The 23020-nt window shown below is 40.8% G+C and overlaps 1 protein-coding gene across 1 annotated transcript in view; it reads right to left on the bottom strand.

Moving 5' to 3' along the window:
• PIK3C2A (phosphatidylinositol-4-phosphate 3-kinase catalytic subunit type 2 alpha) overlaps positions 1 to 22580 on the bottom strand; it is an 88364-nt gene extending 65784 nt beyond the window's left edge. Inside the window, exons 1-2 of the mRNA XM_024202174.3 lie at positions 22472 to 22580; positions 5937 to 7112 (exon numbers count right to left, since the gene is read on the bottom strand). Coding sequence (XP_024057942.2) covers positions 5937 to 7046 — 1110 coding nt within the window. The 5' untranslated portion in view covers positions 7047 to 7112; positions 22472 to 22580. The remainder of the gene's footprint in view (positions 1 to 5936; positions 7113 to 22471) is intronic.
• Positions 22581 to 23020: the final 440 nt, after the last annotated feature.

Raw genomic sequence — 23020 nt, 5'->3', positions numbered from 1 at the left:
TCACAAAAACTGGAATGTGGACTAGGTTGCAGGTGTAACACTTGCAACTACTTTTAACTTTTTTAAAATGGACTAGACTTCAAGGTAATGATATCTTTAAGTAACTCAAATTTGTCAGCAATCCAGTACAGCTTCTTAGAAGTTAGGTGATCAAGTCAGCAACACACAATACCAAATCACGCACAAGGAAACAGGAAGTTAGCATACAAAGAGGAAGGCAAACCCATTATAAAGGTTCAATTCATATCACGTAAACTGCAAATCAGGAAAAACATTTGAATTTAAGTCAAGGATATCACAGCATAGCTTTAGAAGTAAAAGTGTTTCATCACACTTAATCCACCAAGAGGAGGAACTGTTCTATGAAAAACCACTACCCAGTAAGCTATAACCAGAATCAAAAAAGAGTAATCTTACATTTAGACACCTTTCAATTCAAGCTGTACTGTAGTCTACACAGGGATCACAATAATGAAATACAATAATGTGATACCAACATTGCCACTTCGGTAACATCACACAACTGTTGAAGACAGCTAACAAACAATTCCTTACCCCACTGGAACTGCAGGGGGATGTTTAGGGAGGCAGAATGTAGTCACTCAAGTTAAAGTTTGACTAGGGTTAATAATCCATTCCTATGGACAAATGTTATGGGATTGCTGATAACCACCAGTAAACAAGACATTCGTTTTACGGATCATACAAAATATGGCAGCTCCTCCAGCACAACATTACTGAACCAATACTTAATCAAGGTATTAGGAATGACTGAAGGAAAACTGTCAATAAAATGAGTCACAAACTTCCTGTAGCACCACAGGTTCTCTTAGGAGGTTTTACGTCAAAATATTGATCCAATGTACAAGTATAATTGATTTATCGCAGGCCATAATAGTGTGGCTGAAGGCCATGATGAACCTGATGTTTCTGGGGAAAGACATCTGATATGTTGTCATTGTTAAAGGGCTACAGAAGTTAAAAACATTGGCTACAGAAGTTAAAAACAAGGAAACTATGTTTGCCTCTCTAAACACAGACTACAGGAAGAATGAGTTCACAGATCTCAAAGGTTAGAATTACACACAAGACAAAAAGTTATATTGACATTCTACTCCTCACGCAGCAGCTTTTCAAACCTCTAGTCTCTTACAAAATAGAGGGAACCGTGGTGGGGAAAAAGCCTTCCAAAATAGGACAACCAGCCCAGAACAGCAGGAAACACTCACTGAGATGCAAGGAACATTACCAATAGAAAATTAAGGAAGACAAACATTTATTCTTTTGCTTTGTCAATATTTCTTTTTCTAGAAAGAGCATGGTTAGAGGAGAGTCTTGGAGAAGATTTTAGGGAGCAAATTTAGAACTATATTTACTTTATAACAAGTATTTTAGAGATCCAGCAGAAGATCCATACCATTGTTCTGTTTGGATGTTGTGTGGATAGTGTATGATGAAATTCAAATGACTGCTTTGAGAATTGTACTTTGGTATTGCAACTAAATCCTCTAAATCCCTTTTCTGTGGACACAATTTCCATAATAATGACTTTCCAGACTGTAAGGGGGAATTATAGCAGAAAAAATTTCCTGCTGAAGTCTTTAGAGATTTTATTGCCTCTTTTGACAAGCATGAGGAATTCTATAGTGAAAGGCTATTTTCTGGAGAGATGGCAGCTCAGGAAAGCAAATGTGGCCACTTAAAAAAGGTATAGTTGCCAAACTGAATCAGTCCCTTGGTCCATCAAGTCATGTACCCTGTTTGACAGTGACCAACACCGATTGTTTCAATGGAAAACACAAGAAACCCCACAGTTGGCAGATGGGAGATAATCTGCCTGCCACAAAGGTCTCATCATAATCCCTAATAAAATAGTTAAGGCTTGAAGCACGAGGTTTTATCTCACTTCCAATATTTTTATTTAAAGAACAACTTTGGTCGTTCTTGACCCTATAAACATTTAATTCCTTCTAAATCTTGGTCTCAGCATCCTGTGACAATGAGTTCCACAGTCTAGTTATGCAATGTGGGAAAAACATTTATCAGTTTTGAATTTGTCACCTGCTTATGTTATGATGGGACAAGGACAACAAAAGCTTCCAATCTATGTTCTCTACCCCATTCATTATTTTGTATACCTGCATCATGTCCTCTCTCAAGATAAACAACCTCAGCCTTTTCAATCTCTTTATATGAAAGTCATGTACCTTCCTAATCATTCTCATTGCTCTTCTCTGGACCCTTTCTAATTCTGTAATATCCTCTCAGATGGCGACACCACTGATTTTTATAATGCCACTGTATGACCAGTTTTTGATTTAGTGCACTTTCACAGAGACACTTGAAAGTCTAAATCACCAAGCTAATATGTTTTTCCTGGACATAAACTAAATAAAGCAGATACACTTGGCAAACATGTGTCACCAGTTGCTGGAAGAAGTGTAGATCTTCATGAATTATTATGAATCAATGTAACAATATTTTAAATTATTGCCTCGCCTCAGCATTCATGACACATTGTGCCAAGAGTCATTGATTAAAGTTCTAGCAATACTGGAAAATAGCAAACGGCTTGTGATCTGATTTCTTAAATTTTTTCACATTAAAGTAATTTTAGTAGCACCCATCAAGGATTAAAAACTAATCACATGGCTACATATTCCTAGCAGTTTAAAACAAGAAATCCTATATATCTTTAAAATGTCTGCTAATTATATAGCTTGTTATCCAAGGAATGTAGTTTCAGCAAAGGTAACATTTCTGTGGTAACTAGGGCTGTCGATTAATTGCAGTTAACTCATGCGATTAACACAAAAAATTTAATTCCAGTTTTAATCGCACTGTTAAACAATAGAATACCAATTGAAATTTATTAAGTATTTTGAATGTTTTTCCTACATTTTCAAATATATTGATTTATATTACAACACAGAATTCAAAGTGTACAGTGCTTACTTTATATTTTTATTACAAATATTTGCACTGTAAAATACAAGTACCACAGTGCAATCTCTTTATCGTGAAAGCGCCACTTACAAATATAAAATTTTTTTGTTACATAACTGCACCCAAAAAACAAAACAATGTAAAACTTTAGAGCCTACAAGTCCACTCAGTCCTACTTCTTTGGCAGCCTATCGTTGACAAACAAGTTTACATTTATGGGAGATAATGCTGCCTGCTTCTTATTTACAACGTGACGTGAAAGTGAGAACAGACTTTCGCATGGCACTTTTGTAACCAGCATTGCAAGGTATTTACGTGCCAGATATGCTAAACATTAGTATGCCCCTTCATGCTTCGGCCACCATTCCAGAGGACATGCTTCCATTCTGATGATGCATTAATTAAATTTGTGACTGAACTCCTTGGGGGAGAATTGTATGTCTCCTGCTCTGTGTTTTATGTGCATTCTCCATATATATCATGTTATATCAGTCTCGGATAATGACCCAGCATGTTTTTCATTTTAAGAACACTTTCACTGCAGATTTGAAAAAACACAAAAGGTACCAATGTGAGATTTCTAAAAATAGCTACAGCACTCGACCCAAGATTTAAGAATCTGAAGTGCCTTCCAAAATCTGAGGGACAGGGTGTAGAGCATGCATTCAGAAGTCTTAAAAGAGCAACACACTGATGCAAAAACTACAGAACATGAACCACCAAAAAAAGGGGGGGGGGGGGGAAATCAACCTTCTGCTGGTTAAATCTGACTCGGATGATAAAAAAATAAAATGATGATGAAAATAAACATGCATTGGTCTGCACTGCTTTGGATGGTTATTGAGCAGAACCCACCATCAGCATGGACGCATGTCCCCTGGAATGGTGGTTCAAGTATGAAGGGACATATGAATCTTTAGCACATCTGGCACGTAAATATCTTGCAACGCTGGCTACAACAGTGCCATGTGAACCCCTGTTCTCACTTTCAGGTCACATTGTAAATAAGAAGCAGGCAGCATTATCTCCTGCAAATGTAAACAAACCTGTTTCTCAACGACTGGCTGCACAAGAAGTAGGACTGAGTGGACTTGTAGGCTCTAAAGTTTTACATTGTTTTGTTTTTGAATGCAGTTATTTTTTGTACATAATTCGACATGTGTAAGTTCAACTTTTTTGATAAAGAGACTGCACTAAAGTACTTGTATTAACTGAAATGAAAAATACTATTTTTTATTTTTACAGTGCAAATATTATAAAAATAAGTATAAAGTGAGCACTGTACAGTTTGAATTCTGTGTTGCAATTGAAATCAAGATATTGGAAAATGTAGAAAACATCCCAAAATATTTATATAAATGGTATTCTATTATTGTTTAACATCACACGATTAATCTTTTCAATCGCGTGATTAATTTTGTTAATTGCTTGACATCCCTCGAGGTAATTGATATATCAGTGTGTCAAGTCTAGTCATCTTCCCCTCCTTTTTTTTTTTTTTTTTTTTTCTTTCTGTTTGGAGGGTTTAGTGGATAGCTTAAATCAAAGTAAAAAAAACTTTCTGGGGGGGGGAGGGGGGGAGAGAACAAAACAAAACAAAACTTGTGTCTACTTTACACATCACAAAAACACCCAATATTTTCTCTTGGCAAGTAGATCAACTTTAAGAGGAATGTTAAAGTTATTTGTTTTTAATCATTCACTTGATTGTGCAATATGGACTGCAGCCCTGATTTTGAAAGTATGGAATGTAAATTTTCACTGACATAACTGCCTGGGCAGGCAGCCTATTGCCTGCTTATGGTATTGTTAGAAGTTTTGACCACCTGTAGCTCTAATTTCAAAGGGAGTTGTGCATGCTCAGCAACTCTGAAAGTCAGGCCAATGGCATACATTAGCAGTTAAGTTGCTCTGGATCATTTAAATCTTCAACATGTTTAGGAGAGAACAACATGTTTAGGAGAGAGGATGGAATCCCATCTCTCCTCTGCACTCTATTCCACGGGTTCATTGCACCACGACCCCTTTCTGACAACAAAAATTATTACATGACCCCCAAATTGGTCCATAATGATCAGATGTTCTAATTCAGCTGCTTCTGAGGGTAGGTCTACACAACCGCTTAAGTTGATCTAACTTATGTTGCTCAGGGTTGTGAGAGTAGAGCATCAGCATAGATATAGTCTTCACCAGATATGCTACAGCAGTGAAGCTGCGCTGATGTAGCGCTTCTAGTGTAGACATGCCCTCAGGAGTGATTTAGAAGAGATTAGAATCCACTGGTGACACGCATGCTCAAAGTTGAACTTGTTAACTAGAATTTAAAAACGAGACAACAAAACTGCAGCTACTCATTACAGCTATCGGATATTTTCATTCTGAACATGAATGTGGGGAACTTTATATGCTTATCTGCATATAATTTTCGCTGAGGTGTCTGAGTTCCAGGAGCAAGGGCAACAGTTTGAGTATGCTTATTGTTTAATTATAGAGTTAAAAGTTTAAATTTATGTACTAGGTGACCCTCAGGTTAAATTAATCTTCATAAAATTTATGTAACATTAAAAAAAATCCAATCACTACAACAGGAGTTACCATACAGAGAAACGGTTTTTTAAAAACACCCAGAATCACTCTTCCTTTCACTGAAGGGGTCACAGAATAGCAAATGCATTTCACAACTTCTTCAGTGAACCACAAACACTTCTTAGGAGGCAACTACTTAAAATTGATTAGATTGAGTTAGGATCACTCTAAAAGAGCAGTATTGACTATTCCAACATTCATCAAAATTACACACAACAGTCTAATGAGTGCTGGCTTATTTGAAGATTTATCCCTGCCAATGGAGTCTTTTTAAAAAGACTCCATTTATGGTTTATATTAAGGACAACATAGATGCAAATTTTAATCTAAGTATCTTGAAAGATATTGTAACCAGTATTAGAAAGTTTAACAATGCAATTTGAAATACTGAAGATTTATTATACCTGTGGTGTTTGGCCCTGTAACTTTGCAAGCTGAGTTGTTCGAATGTTTAAAGACTGGCTTCTTGTAACTGTTGCCCCAGCAGTGGATTTCCCATTCACTTTTCTTTCAAGATGACACGTTACTAGCAATTTTTCTTCTAGTAGCACAGCATCCCATGGATCTTCTGCAACTGTACTCGAAGTCACCTTTGCATCATCCTCTGCATTACACAAGATCTCCACATTATCCACTTTTGGTTTACTTAGAGGATCCAAGTCCAGCCAATCAAATTTACTAATATCACTGGAGTTTTCTGAGGTTGGTAATTTAGGTACTATAGACTTAAAATCAGTCATCTCTAAGTCAGTGCTGGATTTCCCATTTTTCAAGAATTCAGAGGTGCTGGCTATTTTGTCAAATACTTTTGCCATTTCTGGCGTGAGTGTTGGAGGATACATGGGCAGGCTTCCTCGTGGATGGAAAGGTGTAGTAGTTGTCAATGGGTATGAAATGTATTGAGACCGACCGGGAAGACTAAGATAAACAGGTTCTGTAGATTGATAGGTGGACATGCTTAGGTGGAAGCCATTCTGAAATACACCAGCTTGTTTATTGTAAGAAGCTGATGGGTAAATAGGAGGTAAAGTGCAAGTCACAGGCCCAGGTAGCCGAGGTGTCCACTGTCCTCTTTGACCAGTAGGCCCAATATAAAATGGTGAAGAAAATGATGGGCTCAGAACAGGAGTTGCTGGTAATGCAGGTACTTTACTAGATTCAAAACTTTCATCTAGCAGCAGTTTCTCTAATTCAGCATGGGTCATTTTATCTATATCAACAGTGCTTAATTTATCTTCCACCCTCTTTTTGGCAGCAGACTCTGGAAACACCATGAGATCATGGTCCTGTTTATTATGAGTTTGTGCTTTTTGTCTGGTGCTGCTTAAAGACTCAGAAGTTTGCTTATTACCAGTTACCACTCTTTCCTTTTGCATCTTAGCTAGTGCCTCAGCTTCCATCTGCAATGCCTCTTCTTTGTCCACATCTTTTGTCCTTGCAGTTCCCAACGAAGGAGATGAACGCTGTCCATTGCTACTGGATATCTGAGCCATAACGTGAAAGCAGATGTCCATTTAAGAGATCAATCCCTTCTTCCTAACAATCTTTGGCCCTTGACTTTGAAACTAGATTCAGTAGACCTGAACAGAAAAAAAAAAATTAGAAAGACATGCACAGGCATAATTTGTACACTAAGTACATAAAGAACTGTTTAAGCTGTAAAGTGTAAATTTAAAGCTTTACGTTTAATCCATTTCAGAATATCACATTTTCTAGATTTCTAACCAGTTACAAACCTTTCCTACTATTCTGACTGGATTTATGTAGTTAAACTAGGTCCAAATTTTATAAACACACAGTTCAGAGCTTAATTTTGTTGGACTCTTTGCAATAATTTATTATGTTATCAGCAATGTCATGCAAAGAGCAGTTATGTTTTGACTGGAGGTGAATGCTGGTCCAATAGTTAGGGCTGTAGCCTAGAACTTAGGAGACCTGGTTTCAAGTCAGGAAATCTGAGACTTTGTACAAGTCACATACCTTCTTTGTGCCTCAGTTTGCCATCTGTAAGATGGGGAAAGTTCCCTCCCTCACAAATGTATTGAGGGACCCTGAGTACCAAAGACAGGTAGTGTTCCCGATGCACACTCCAAAAGGACCTCCTCCAGTTTACCACCAGTAAGTTTAACAAGGCAATAAGGACATGTCAGACTGATGATTAGGGCCCTACCAAATTCACTGCCATGAAAAACAGGTCACGGACTGTGAAGTCTGGTCTCCCCACTCATGAAATCTGGTCTTTTGTGTGCTTTTACCCTATAGTATGCAGATTTCACAGGAGAAGACCAGTGTTTCTCAAATTGAGGGTCCTGACCCAAAAGGGAGTTGTGGGTGGGAGAGGCGGGGGGGTCCCCGCAAGGTTATTTTAGAGAGGGGGTGTTGCGGTATTGCCACCCTTACTTCTGCGCTGCCTTCAGAGCTGGGTGGCCGGAGAGTGGTGGCTTTTGGCTGGGCGCCCATCTCTGAAGGTGGTGTCCTGCCAGCAGCAGCGCAGAAGTAAGGGTGGCAATATGATACCATGGCATCTTTACTTCTGCGCAGCTGCTGGCGGCGGCTCTGCCTTCATAGCTGGGCTCCTGGTCAGCAGCTGCCGCTCTCCAGCCACCCAGCTCTGAAGGTAGCACCACCAACAGCAGCAGCACAGAAATAAGGGTAGCAGTACTGCAACCCCCCCACAATAACCTTGTGACCCCCCCAACTCCTTTTTGGGTCAAGACCCCTACTACAATTACAATACCATGAGATTTCAGATTTAAATATCTGAAATCATGAAATTACAATTTTTAAAATCCCATGACTGTGAAACTGACCAAATGGGACCATGAATTCGGTAGGGCCCTATTGATGATCACAGCGTACCACACTTAAGATGCATCACTATTAGCAATGCTAAACTCACGATGAAGGATTTCACAGCCTTTGGAGGAGTTTCATCATACTTTGTCATCATAATTAAATTAAGCATTTAGAAAATGCTTTGTCACATACAAGCAACATATCTAGTTACATTCATACTTAATTCCCATAAGAGCAATATAAAATAAGTGGGTATTATTCCTCATTACACAAATGAAGGCAGAGAGGCTAAATGACTGCCCAAGGCCAGAGAGCAATCAGTGACATGGCTGGTGTTTGATTCACAATCCCATGGTTCAAACCATTAGACAGTTCTTCCCAATACTAACCAATAAATTGGAACACATTTTAAAAAGCATCACTATTGTACAATAGACTGCCACAAGGACTCTGGTCTTGAGTCTGAATTTTCAGTGTTTACCATACTATACCTATTTCCACTTTCCTCTATAGCTGTTAAACATGGGCAACTTGCTGCTGAGCTAGAAAACTTTCACCAACAGCAGCTGAGCTATTATGCATATTAAATGGCAAGATAAAAATCATGAATAATGAGTTTCTGCAAAGAGGTTATACAAACACCAGTGAAGCGATGCTTATTAAAGCATAGCGCTACTGGGCTGGATATGCCTCTACATGGAGAGCATTAGGTACCTAAATAAACTGTACAACGATATGCAAAGGGAAACAAAAATTGGACTTGTATGTGGTTTTGGTTCTTTATGATGTACAAAGTTTACATGAATTTTTCTTTTGCTCTTTTAAAAAATTCTGTTTTTAAAATTAGAAGTTGGTTTTCTACACAGGATGAATCTAGACGACAACTAGTGAAATGAAATTGTAAGCCAGAAGAGTGAAAGCTGAGCCTTCTTGAGGTAACTGAGGAAAGGACAGGAAGAGATTTTTAATGCAGCTGTTTACAGCTCTGCTTTAGGCTTTTATTACTCCTATTTATCCTCAATGACTAATATTCTGGAAAGAGGAAATCAAAGGTTCTACACCCTCATTCTTCAGTTAAGGGTTGAGAATACGCATCATCTGTGGCTCCCAAGCCAGCCCTCCAGCAAGACCAGAACTGACATTCCTGACATTAAGGTAAAATAAGGCTTCTTCTTCTTGCTGAACTTTTCAGGCCTTCTTTATTCATTATAAAGCAGTAAAAGATCAATTTTTATAAATACCTTTGCAGGTCACCTCAAAAGGCACAGAGAGAAATCAACACGTCCTAAAAGAACACCTGTTGTGACAGAAGTTGACATATGGAAAGCTACAGCAGCAAACAAATTAGTTTTTGTGAAGTACATCCAGTGCCAAAAGCTTATTATAAATAATTGCTGTAGAGCCTGCAATGTATGGGGCACTGTACATACAAGGCAGTCACTGCTTTTAAGAATTTACAGTTGATTTAGTTTTGAATTGAGATTAACAACAAGAGTGCCTCACAAGCATGTATTGCAGACAACTAGCAAACACTACGACATTTCGATTACTGATCTATGAAAAGTCTGTAAATCAATAAATGGTTTCACAGATCTACAAATCAACAGCTCTTCATAAATGATTAATCCTCTTACATTCATAATTACTTCTGTGGAGGAAGAGAGAGTGGTACAGAGCAGAAATCCATATGGAAAAAAGGAGAGTGGCTTTCCTGACCTCCAGCTAAGAATCCACCATTATGTTCTAGAGGGGAAAAAGTCCTTGAAACTAATTTTCATTCCCCATTCCCAAAACCAAAAAATTCTTATATGAAGGATTCCCTCTTATGCCTATAACTAATTGCCTTAGTTTCAGGTCCCTGTTAAACTTATAGAAGCAAATTCATATCCTTTTATTTAAAAAACTAAGTCAAACTCACTACACACATGCAAACCATATTTGAAAGTTTAATCCAAGCAACAAGGCATCCCAAAGCACAATACATTGTGTCAAAGTCTATTTTAAGAAAATGTTTTATGTTTGTGCTGGGGCAAAGACTACCCAAATTCTGTGGTTAGACATCAAACTGCTAAGGGTAGGTGGAGGAAATAATTAAGCAGGGTTGGGAAGCAAAGGCCTTTGGTTTTTTTCTTTGCAACAAACTTTATAATAAGTCCTTCACAATAAAGCCTTTAGGAAGAAATTTGCACTAAATAATATTTTGATTGCTAAACCAGCTGATCCACTCCACCAGCTTATGATACTCTATAAAGATGCACTACCAAAAAAAAAAAAAAAAAAAAAGTGGATCAGTTCCCCCATTGCTTTGAACCTTACGTAGCTGTGTATTCCAGTGCAAAGTGAGTGTAAAATGGACACAAAATGCTTCCAGTTGTGTTTCACACTCACTGTGCACAGATATGCAAGGTGCAGGGTAATGGATAAATCAGGCTCAGCATGTTAAACCTGCAATAGAATTGAGAGCCCAGATTTAAAAAATTTGTATTTAGCTGCCTCCAAGCCTTATAGCTACAGATTAGTCTATGTTCTATTTCCTTCTTGATTTCAACCTAAATTTCTCACTGAACTGATTTGCCCTCAACACCCATCACTAGACTAGTGCAGGAATATGGTTCCTGTGTGTTCCTTCCATTACATGCATACACAAAGAGAATATATTTAAGGCATAATTCAAGGGGCACAACATCCATATACACCTCTACCCCGATATAACACGGTCCCCGGGGAGCCAAAAAAAATCTCACCGTGTTATAGGTGAGACCGTGTTATATTGGGGTAGAGAGAGAGGAACCACTTCCCGCCCCAGCTCACCTCCGCTCTGCCTCCGCCTCCTCCCCGAGCATGCCGCTCCGCTTCTCCCCGCCTCCCTCCCTTCCAGGCTTGCCATGCCAATCAGCTGTTTGGCCCGGCATGCTCAGGGGAGGAGGTGGAGATGAGCTGGAGCGGAGATCGGTTCCTCTGAGACCCCCCCCCCATTACTTGCTGCAGCCCTCCCCTGGGCCCCCCACCCCAGCTCACCTCCGCTCCGCCTCCTCCCACGAGCGCGCCGCAGCCCCGCTTCTCCCCCCTCCCTCCCAGGCTTGCTGCGCCAATCAGCTGTTTGGCACGGCAAGCCTGGGACGGAGAAGTGGAGCTGAGCGGTGTGCTCATGGGAGGAGGAGGAGGAGGTGGTGACGGAGGTGGAGTGGATGTGAGCTGGGGCAGGGAGTGGTTCCTCTGCGCCCCCCCGTACTGTGGCCCCCCTACCCCAGCTCACCTCTGCCTCCTCCCATGGAGGAGGAGCAGAGGTGAGCTGGGGTGGGGGGGCCCCGGGAAGGGCCACAGCAAGTAAGGGGGTGTATGTGTGTGCACACGCGCGTGCAGAGGAACCGCTTGCGGTAACACAAATTCTGATGTAACGAGGTAGAGCAGCCCCGTCCCCCGGAGTGCTGCTTTACTGCATTATATCCGAATTTGCGTTATATCGGACCACATTATATCGGGGTAGAGGTGTACAAACTTTCTTGTAGGGCTGTCTATCACAGTTAATGCCTGCAATTAACTGAAAACAAAATTAATGTGCTAATTTTTTAAAGCAGCATTAATCACATACCTCTGGGCAGGAATGGCATCATTGGCTGCACAGTGTCCGGTCAAGCCAATAACCCAACCCACCTCCAGAGGACGGGAAGAGAAGAGGAAATGAGAAGAAGAAGAAGAAGAAGAAGAGGCTCCCATCCCAGCTCCAATGGAGAGGTAGGGATCTTGACCCCACCACGCCCCGCCCCCCCAGCTCCAGGGACCGACACCCCTCCCACACCGTGTCCCATTACTCCTGGCCAGCCCCCTCGCTCTGGGGACCGACACCCACTCCCGCGCCATGCCTTACTGCCCACAGCCAGTCCCTCACCCTGGGGACTGACACCCACCCCCTCACCATGTGCCATTGCCCCTGGCTGGCTCCTCACTCCAGGGACTGACATCCCCACACCGTGCTCCAGTGACCCCAGGCTGGGCTCTCATTCCAGGGGATACCCATAGAGAACAGGGGTCTGGCAAGCTCAACCTCTCTTCCCCTGCTGCATGCGGAGTCCCTCAGGTAATAATCTACCCTCCCTTGCAAACTAGGGCTTGCTCAGCTGAAGGGAGCCCACCTAGCTCAGTAAAAGGAGGCAATCCTGGTACCAGAAACCACCCTTTCCATAAGCAGCAGCAAGACACCTCCTGGATCCTCCTCCTGCACAAGTCATTGCTTGCTTCCCCCCACCCCACCCTCAAGCACTGAATGCAGATTTCTAAGATGAAACTCTCTGCAGACAGGAGGTGAATCCAGAAACAACTGGAGCAGCATCAAGAATTCACCCTTTTTCTGTACAACTCTCACCCTCCCATCTCCAGAATATTGACTTGCTGAGATAAAAAAAATCTTAGCCCTTCAATAAGGCAAGATTCCTCTAAAGGAGGAACAAGCATTAGGACTGAGTGGAACTGTAGGCTCTAAAATTTTAGATTATATTATTGCACTCAAAAATAAAACAAAAAAATAATTCTACATTTGTAAGTTCAATTTTCATGATCAAGAGATTGCACTACAGTAATTGTATGAGGTGAACTGAAATACTATTTCTTTTGTTTATCTTTTTACAGTGCAAATATTTGTAATCAAAAATATTATAAACTGAGCACTGTACAACAGTGATCCCCAACCTTTTTCATCTGGCGGGCGCCAAAAAAAACAAAAAAGGCCGAGTGCTGCTGGCGGAGCAAAAAAAAAAAAAAGGCCAAGTGCTGCACCCCTGCTGTACACTTTGTATTCTGTGTTGTAACTGAAATCAATGTATTTGAAAATGTAGAAAAAACCCATCTCAAAATATTTAAATAAATAATAATCTATTATTTAACAGTGCGACTAATCACCATTCATCTTTTTCATCTCTTGACAGCCCTACTTTCTTACTAATATTTTCTTTTAAATTTACTTTCCCCTTCATACTGTTTATTTTTACATTTCGCTCAGCTTGAACATAGACTTGCCATCAGGTTCTGCTGTGGTGTTTGGGTTGACAATAGTTTATGGAAATGCTGAAAAATAGAACACTAAATTGAAAATTTGAAAGAGTTCCCTATTTATATTAGGTTTTATAAAGCCTTTTTTCCTCCTCCCCCAAAGTCTAGTCTTTGGCTTAAATCTAGTTTATGCTAATGGATGTTTACATGTTAATGGAATTCTCCAGTTGTGAAGACTAAAGAGAAGTGTTGCACACACTTCTTTGTAAATTTATCCTATCACCAGTTTGCATAAACATGTCTATGTTTTTTTTAGTACCAGACAGATGTTTTGTATCTTTCCCAGCACGCTTTAAAAAAATATGATCCCAAATGAGAGTTGTTATGGCTGTCACACAGCTTCTCAGAAGGTCACCAGTTTTCCTACTCCCTCAAGAACATTTCAGATAAGTCATAAGGGGCATAGCAACAATGTTAGAAAAATCATTGACGCATATAGGAATCTGTGGTGAATTAAACTCGTTTTATTCTATTCTACACACCTCTGCAATCAAGGCATTTTCTATGAAAGCAAATAGAGTACTGTACTCCATTGACACAAGGTAGCGGCGTGCCTGTTGTGCCCACTGCTTTGAAATGGTGCACACTTATGTATTCACAATTCTCTTGGTAGCAGAACATTGCAATACAGTTTTCTGAAAAGGTTTCTCTCAAAATATTTACTCGTCACCTACTGAAGGACTGAACCTACTTGCCACAGACTGCTAACCCTGTAGTTACTTCTCACACCAGTTGCTGAGGAGGCAGCGTGCAGTGCCTGGTTCCCTCAATCTTTTATACCAGCAGCTGGCTAGTTAAATAGATGTGCAGAGATGAGGGATAGAGCTTCACATCCATCATTTCCTTTCCTCACAACTACTAGAAGGGAGAAAGTTCAGTCTCTCCCTTCCTCAACACCAGAGATTCATGGGTGCTATGAGAATGGATGTGTCCACTATTTTATCTTTCTCCAGCCTGCTGTACTTTTTGATCATCCTCTGAATAAACTCCAGGCACTACTGCTACTGCTTGACAAAGCTCTGAGTAATAGTGTGAAATTGGTACGGTTTGTAACAGTTTCGCTCTTGCCCGGAGGCTCCTGAATAGCAGCAGGAAAACTGCTTTGAGTTCAAGTATTATTCTGCTGTTGCTTGGGAAAGCTAATGAGATTCAACATACTCATTGGAACTATTCAGAACCCTTTGGTCAGCAGCAACTGTCAAGAATTACATGATTTTCACTTTGGTGCTGCTTGGAAAAATTAAGAGCAGCAGAAGCAATGCAATATTATCTTTCTGATTCATCAAAACTGCATCAGTTTACACAGGCTATTTTCAAACATTAAAGGGATTTAAATAAGTAAAGCTTAAGTTTTGAAGAAATTGATGACTCAGGCACTCATACTTTTCCTAGAAAAAGATCCCACTCTCCATGGGCAAGTGGATATTTTTAGGCCCTGGTTTGATATCAACACTCAATATCTTGGCTCTCAAGTACGGTGCAGTGCTACACATCTGTGGCAATATACCCATGATTAGCAACATATAAAAGAGCCCATCCTTAGAAAAAGTTGTCTATTAATGACTTTACAAGTTCAGAAGATCTTCTATCATGAATCACTTTCATACAATGAAGTAGTCAACAGTTGCATCCTTTCACCGACAGAAAAACCCAATTACATCTGATAGCCAAGAAAGGATAGGATAGAAGTATATTAATGGAAGTCAGAGTTCCTTTCTAGTTTTATTTTTGCCAGGCAGATATTCTGTCATTGAGCACACACTTAGTTTGATCACAGCATTCAAGGCTTGTCTTTAGACAGGGTATTCAGAAAGCCAAACCAAATGTCTCAACCTGTTCTCCGATTCTGCATCATTGGCTATAACTGGACTGCAGTTTTCTAGTAGTTGGGGGGGGAAATCAAATGCACTTGATGGGACTGCAATAGCTTTAACAGGACTTGATTTCATGTATGCCAACATTTTAATGTTGAATTCATATGATTAATATATCAAAGCTAATGCTCCCTCAATTTGAGTTAATACAAAACAGACTGTCTAACTTGGTTTTGAATGTGGACTGCACAACATCTGCCAAAAATTCTCTTATATACCAGAGTGAAAAATGCCTAAAATTGTAACTTATCAAATTCGGAAGGCAATTAAGAGTACCTAGTTAAACTTCCGCAAGATTTGCAAACAGAAGGGTGAGTGATCAGAGTAGAACTCTTTTCTCAGGCTCTAGGATTCACAGCAGCATTGCATTTAAATTCAAATCCCAGGGGCAAGAGAAATGAGAGATGCCTGCATTGTTACTGATCTTGTGTTAAAAATTCATGAAAGGTGTTTGACACAGCTGGAATTCATTGGAAGCTCTAGGCCTAGCTAACAGCTAGGTGTAACTGTGCTTTCAGTCAAGTCTTCCAAACACTGGAAATAACCCCAAAAGACTCAAAATTGTTGCTCTGATCTCAACTACTGCGATATACTGAAGCCAATACCATTAGAACGTAGTTCTAAGCTAGGTACTTCACTTATTTGCCTTCAAGAGCACAATTCTCCATCCAAATACTTAAATGGCATTTGTCAAATACCTATGGTTTTTTTTAATTTACTTGATTGCAATATTTTATTTGAAAATAAAATCTGACAGTTTCCCTTTTCCACTTGCTGATTTTCCCCTGCATTTGAAGTTGAACTAAGACACCTGTGTACTTTGTCTATGCATTAGCATCAATTATGTCAACATAGCTCTGGGCTGTATCTGTTGTACATATTATCTCCAACACCTTTGAAGGATACAACCAATAGACAATGACGCAGTTCTAGTTACAAACAGATCTAAAAACCAAGTTTGATTAAAGTTACAAGGCAAATACCTTAACTGGTTTCTTTGCTTCCTTGCTCCACTTCTGGGAGACTTTGTATCAGTCACCCCACTGCCCAGTTCTAACTCTATGGTCACCCCCATTTCCAAGCTTCCAAAAGAGAGAGAAAACAAACCATTCCCACCCCAAAAGAAACGGCAGGGAAAAAGAGGCAGCAGGGTCATCTGAGGGCAACTCCAGTGTTAAAATGCATAAAGCTGATGGGATCAGCATTAATTCCCACAGGGAAACACCATGGAGTGGGAACAGATCACAGCATGAGTGGCTGAGCCTGTACCCACCCACAAAATCTAATCCAAGTATAGCACCCAGAAAGGGGCTTCTGTGGGGCCAGAGACAGGATGCCATAAAATGGACCCTCTATGTTAAGACAGCAGGTTTTCTGCTCCTGTCCACTCAGAGGATCATTGAGTCCCACATCACTATCAAAGGGGAAGGAGCACAGAAGTACCTAATTGTTTGTTTTGTTTCTGCTATAGATTCCAAAGACAGCATATGGAAGCAGAATTTCACACTGAACAACATTCAAAAAATAAATTGCTCTTTTTTCTCTCCAATTGACAGAACTGAATTAATCTGTCTTTAGCAATGAGAGCGAATAAACTTATTTACAGCAAGTGTACTGCTATTTGATTAGATTTACTAAGCCATATATCTGCCAACTATTATGCAACCTGATTTCATGGCTCTGAACTAATTAAGTATTTCCCCCAAGCAATACTTTAACAAAAAACATTCATCAGACGTTGACATTTATCTGTTTACTCAATACTGATTTCCAAGTAGATCATTTTATAAAACTATTAGAAAAGTAATATTTTAAAAGCTGAATCAATATTAAGGTTGTGAGGAAACTGCAAGATGAAATGTTAAACTTATCTGCTACAGATAAGGCTACCCAGCAGGAACATGATATTCCCTAAGTTACAATATATTATATTTTGCCTACCAAAACAGGAAAATTGTAACAGTGTACAACATTCTAACAGCAATGTCACTATTGAGAAGATTAGGAATGAATTTATAATTTTAGGTGGAAAATCCAAATAAGGAATAATTAATTCTAGAGTACTTTCATTTTTCCAGAATTTTAAACTTCTAACAAACTGAAAACTTCTCAAATCCAGATAAAAAAATTAACTGGGAATTACAAGGATGTCTTTTCTACACAGAAATCCTATTACCCCAAGCAGAGGTAATCTCACCAGCTGCTCACACTACATTTAACATTCTTGATCTACTTAAGCAGAGTTGGACAGCAATTTCCTGTCCCAAAATATGAGGTATTGATCACAATTTCATTTAACCTGTTATTTATAATCATTCATTTCAGTGAGGTACACAACGGTACACTCAAATGCCGTGTACATTATTTATCAGTCATTTTCTAAGAGAAACTTTACAACTATCAGCAATCTGACCACCCAATGAAGTTCTAAAAATTCCAGCACTAAATACTGATGGTAACTTATAGGTACATTTCCAACCTTCTTTTTAAAGTAATGCCTTGATGTACAATAGCCCAAGTTTCTTGAAAATAAAATTAGGGTATGTCTTCACTAGCAACGTTAAAGCGCTGCCACGGTCACACTTTAACGTGACTATGTAGTCGCAGCACCAGTACTGGGAGAGAGCTCTCCACGAGGGGAGTAGCTCCCAGCACTGGTGCATTGACTACACTGCCACTTTACAGCACTGAAACTTGCAGTGCTCAGGGCGGTGTTTTTTCACGGCCCCTGAACAAGAAAGTTGCAGCGCTGTAAAGTGGCAGTGTAGACAAGGCCTTGGGGGGGAGGGGGTTTAAAGTAGTCCCTATGGTTCTTTTGCTTTTAAATATCACAGAATTAAACTACTGTGTATTTGCTGAACACATAATGATGGCTTAGGTTGAATTTAAAGAATGTACAGACTTTTCCTGTTTAAGGAAAAACTATCATTGCCCCTTTAAGAGATAGTGGAGAAAACTCATACAGAATAATATGCAGCAATAAAACACTAGAGAGGACTAACCAAATGGCAAGCAATTTATAGCATGATATTCTCCACAGCAGGCAAACTTCACAAGTAGGGAAAAAACGTGAGGAAAAAAAAAACCTTACTGTTCAAAAAATACCTTTACCCCAGGGAGTCCCAGATTGCTACAAGCTTCTGAGAAAACCTAACAAGGCACTTCAACCAGAAAAGCCAGGAGTAAGCCACACGCCAGCTACTTGTGGAGGTACCAAAATAGTGAAGCTATCTTGAAACTTCTATGCTATGAACTCAATTTATACCAACTCATTTCACCAAGGTAACCACACAGTGATAACAGTATTGACATCTAGGTCTGAACTGATGACAGTATATCCTATTGCAAATGTCCTGAGCCATCTACTTCCTTCACACCTGCTACACAGAGTTTATGAAATCTGCATTGTATATTATAAGCACTACACATTAAAATAGTTACGTTATTGTGCGTAAGCTTTCCCACAAAAATTTCATCATATGCACTTTGAAAAGCCAACATTTGATTCCAAATCATTTTCAGAATGTGCAGATTTCATTACTACAAGTACATTTAGCAAATATTTCCTCCTTCACGTACTTGCCAAATCTAGAATCCAGACTTCACTCTCCTGCAATAACAATACCGCAACTACCCTTTTTGATGTATAAAAAAGTACAAAGAGTGCTGTATTAAGAGGTTGTGTCACTGACTGTTGCAGGATAAATAACGAACTCTTTCTAGCCTTGCCAAGTAGCTAAAAATCCATTTCCTCATTTTTTTAAATATGTACAGCAATTTGTTAATTAGATCTACACATCCATGCAACTGATTTATATTCTTTAACAAATTTTTTTCAAACTTTGCTGTACTTTCCCCAATAAAAATGGAATGCTACAGTAAATTCTCCAACCATAGATACGAAAGGCAGTCACTCAAAATTCAGACAAAACCCTTTTTCTCTTCTACTTCAGTAGGTTACATTCAAAATGTAATATTGCATTTTACAGGGTGGGGTTTGGAATTCTAAAGAAAAAACAAACCCCATACACTGGATTGTTTACTACATCAAGAATTGTTAACTCTTTATACGTTGCCATTAAACTTCATCTAAAGGTTTATAGGTGCACACCTCCAAAAAACAGTTAACATTCCATTTCAATGTACTTTTCTGACTGGAGTTCAGTGATATCATTGATTCTAGGAGTTAAAATGTATTTCAAATCCCAGTTTACTACATTCAGATGGTATTTAAAGGACCACACAGAGACATTACCAAATGAGGAACTGACAATGGGTCGAACAAAAACTCGTCAATTGCATGAAGCTATTTATTGATAGTAGCGATCTAGAGCCCTGCAAATCTGCAGCAATCCACTTTATATCTGTGGATATCCACATCCGCGGATATTTGTAGAATGCAGATCGGATGCCGATACAAAATTTGTATCCACATGGGGCTCTACAGATAGAGATACTATTTTAGTTTTAACTAGCAATCGAGGGTAAGGAACACCATCAATTTCAAATCCAGTCAATTTAAAGAGAAGAGTAAGTTAAATGAAATTTCAGGTATTAAATCTGCTCCCAAAGACGTGTGACAATTTTTTTGGTTTTACAGTCATATTTTCCTATTTTTAAGTAGCTTGTTTCTTGATTACTGTTGAATGTCCCACACAAAAGGGAAAAATGACTAGACTCTCCTCCCACACTCATTTTTGTTGATTATTTGTGCAGGTGAACCCTTATGCCCCGCAGAGCCCCATCAACAATGGTACTCCTTGAGGACACAGATCACCACAGACAATCCGCTAGCAGGATCAAGATTTAAATTAAATCAAAAGTGATCCAAAACTCACTACATAAAGCATTTTAAGTTAAAGTAAGCCAACTGGGGGGGAGAAAATTGTTGTCTAATCTCTTTACTGTGATTTTCTCTACGTGTTATTAGAAGTAACAGCAGGTAAACCATTTTCAGACTGAAGTACATTTTTAAGGTGATTATGCTCCTTTAAAAGCACCACGATTAGATTGTTAGTCATTTTTCTGTTGACTATCTCACCCCTTTAAAAGCAAGCATTCATTTTTCTGTTTCTCTGGGTCTAACCTTCTTCCACTAGGCATTTTTTTACTCAGTGCAGCTTCCTTGTTCCATCACTCCTTTATTCATGCTCATCTTTCCTCACTGCACTTTATTTCAGTTCTCCTGCCTTCAATTGCCCCTCTGTCCCTCTCCATTTTTCTGGAGAAGACCTGATAACATAACTAAGTTTAACCTATTTTCTCCCTCAAGGCCACCACAGAAACCTCTCTTTCAGGTCTAATCTGCATCAGAGCAGTGGTCTCCAAAGTGGGGTGCGCGCACCCCAGGGGATGCGCAAGAGGATCCTTGGGGGTGCACGGCAGGAGCAGCGCTTTTTTGGGGGGCCGCTTCGGCATGGCGGGGGTGCGTGCTCAAAAAATTTTTTACTGATAGGGGTGCACGATCAAAAAAGTTTGGAGACCACTGAGCTAGAGTGATGAAGTATTACAGGGAAAAGCAAACAGCCTCTGCCAGAATGAGAGGCTGAACTCCATTCTGAACTAACAAGCATTACCAGTGGACCACAAGGTACTTCCCTTTTTGTAATTTCATTTTTCCCCCTTACGGTTTATCCTTCCCTTCCATTTTCTTTAGGATTTCACTCATGATTGCTGCACATACTATATTCTCAATAGGAGCTGTAAAGGTCTCCTCTGCAAATATTAGGATTTCCAGTTATTTCTTCAAAATACATCCATCCATTTCTTCAAAATAGGAGATTCTCCTCAACCGAAATACATTAGTTATTTTTACACCTTAGTTCTTTAGTCAACAAAACACCATCACTTTCATTTCACTGTTTTTGGGAGCACATTTAACACAGTAGTTATAAACATCACTAAGACTAATTTTCCTTTCTTCAACCTGCCATATCTTATTTCCCTCTTCCAGTTATTTTCTTGCTAGTGTCCTCTTTGCCCATCTTTCCTCCCCAAGCACTGGACAATCTTCAAAAAGTTATTTATACTACCAAAACATGTGCATGTTTTATATTTTCTTGGCTTCAATAAAAAAAATAAGACTTAGATGAAAGTACATAGACTACTATGATTACAAAGGGGAAAGTGATTATGTCTAAAAAGTAATTTAAAAAGAGACAACTTAGTGGTTTAAGAATCAGAGTTGAAATGCTCAACTTAACTGGAACAACAGGGTCAAATACCAACACGTGATCAGTTAAACTCCTCAGCCATCCATAATACAATAAACCAAGTTAAATGCAGTTTAACTTTTGTGGGTATTGGAGATAACAGCTGAGATCCCATATACTCTACATTGGCATGGGGGGGGGGGTTGTACTTTACATAAGAATATACATTAGATTCAGTATGCAGCACCAAAGTTTTTTTTTGCTTTCATGGTTGTTTGCTAAGCTAGATACCAGTTAACACCTACCCCTCCAGTCCAACCAAGGTAGCAACCCTGACATCATATACACTCTCTGAAATGCAATTACATCCTTAGGAGTGAATGATGCTATAAATGCAAAATGTTATTCAAGAGACCTTGCAATAAAGATCTTGAGATTAAAAGAAATGTTGTTCTACCGCTTGAAATAATGCAATTAACAGGGAGAAGTTAGTAGGCATTTTTACGTGGCGGTTTATGGGCAGCCACCCCCCAGGCAAACTTGAACCCACGTAAAGGAAAAGCACGTTACAGCGACGGCTTCAGACCCGGAGCTAACTATGCCGGGATGCCCCGCTGCGTCCCGGGCCCGGCCCGCCCCTGCGAGGCGGAAAGTCACCCGGAGGGGTCACAGCATCCGGAGCCCCGGGGGACCGACACCAAGGGCGGTAGGAGGCCCGAGCCCGGGGGAGGAGGCAGCGAGAGTTGCCGACACGGCCAATCCCCCTGCCCCGCACGGCACCAGCGAGAGCTGAATCCAGGCAGCTCCTCGGCGCCAGCCTCACTGGCCGTAGCCCCGGGGGAAGCGCCCGAGCAGGAGCCAGGCAGGCCCCGGGCACAGCGCCCTGGCGGCTGCGGGACGGGGCGGCAATGCCGGGGTCCCGGCGGGAGGGGCGCCAGGCGCCGCAGGGGCCCCAGCCCCGGGGAAAGGGCGAGCCCGGGTACCGCGCGGGGCCAGCCGCAGGCACCGAGCCGCCTCGCAGAAAGACCCACCCCGCGGGCCAGGGGTCCCGGCTACCGGCCCTGCTCTCACCTCGCCGCGCCGCTGCCCCGCAGCAACAGCCATTTCCCGTCCCTGCCGCCGCCGCCACCGCCGCGGATAAAGTCACTGGAGGGACGAGCCCGCCGCCGCCGTGCGCTCACTTCCGGCCGGGCCCGAGAGCCCGCCCCCTGGGGGCGGAGGCCAGGCGCTGAAGAGACGGGCAGGGGGAGGAGCGACTCTGATGAGGGGCGGGGAAAGGGGGATAAGGGCGGGACCCTGAGGGCGGGGGGCGGAGCGTGGCCTGTTGCGCAAGGGTGGGGCTCTGCGTGAGCTCACACATGTGTTCTTATTGTTACGTCATTGTTTATGGCTGTAATGACTGGGGGCTGAGTCACTTGGACCATGACCTATTGCTCACAGCACCACGGGGAGGTGGCAGGGCAGCCAGCTCCAGCTTCTCCCTTTTATACTGGAACCAACAGGCTGGTTCCTGTAATGGTGATTTGGGGAGGAGCCAGATTCCATGTTCCAGCTCAGACAGCCTGGCTCATGTTGTGGCCAGGTCAGGCTCATGTTGAGGGTATCCCACATTCTGCAGAG

Source organism: Terrapene carolina, unplaced genomic scaffold, assembly GCF_002925995.2.
Source record: "Terrapene carolina triunguis isolate 2854851 unplaced genomic scaffold, T_m_triunguis-2.0 Scaffold96, whole genome shotgun sequence".
NCBI lineage: Eukaryota > Metazoa > Chordata > Testudines > Emydidae > Terrapene > Terrapene triunguis.
This window is presented reverse-complemented; position numbering and strand designations above follow the sequence as displayed.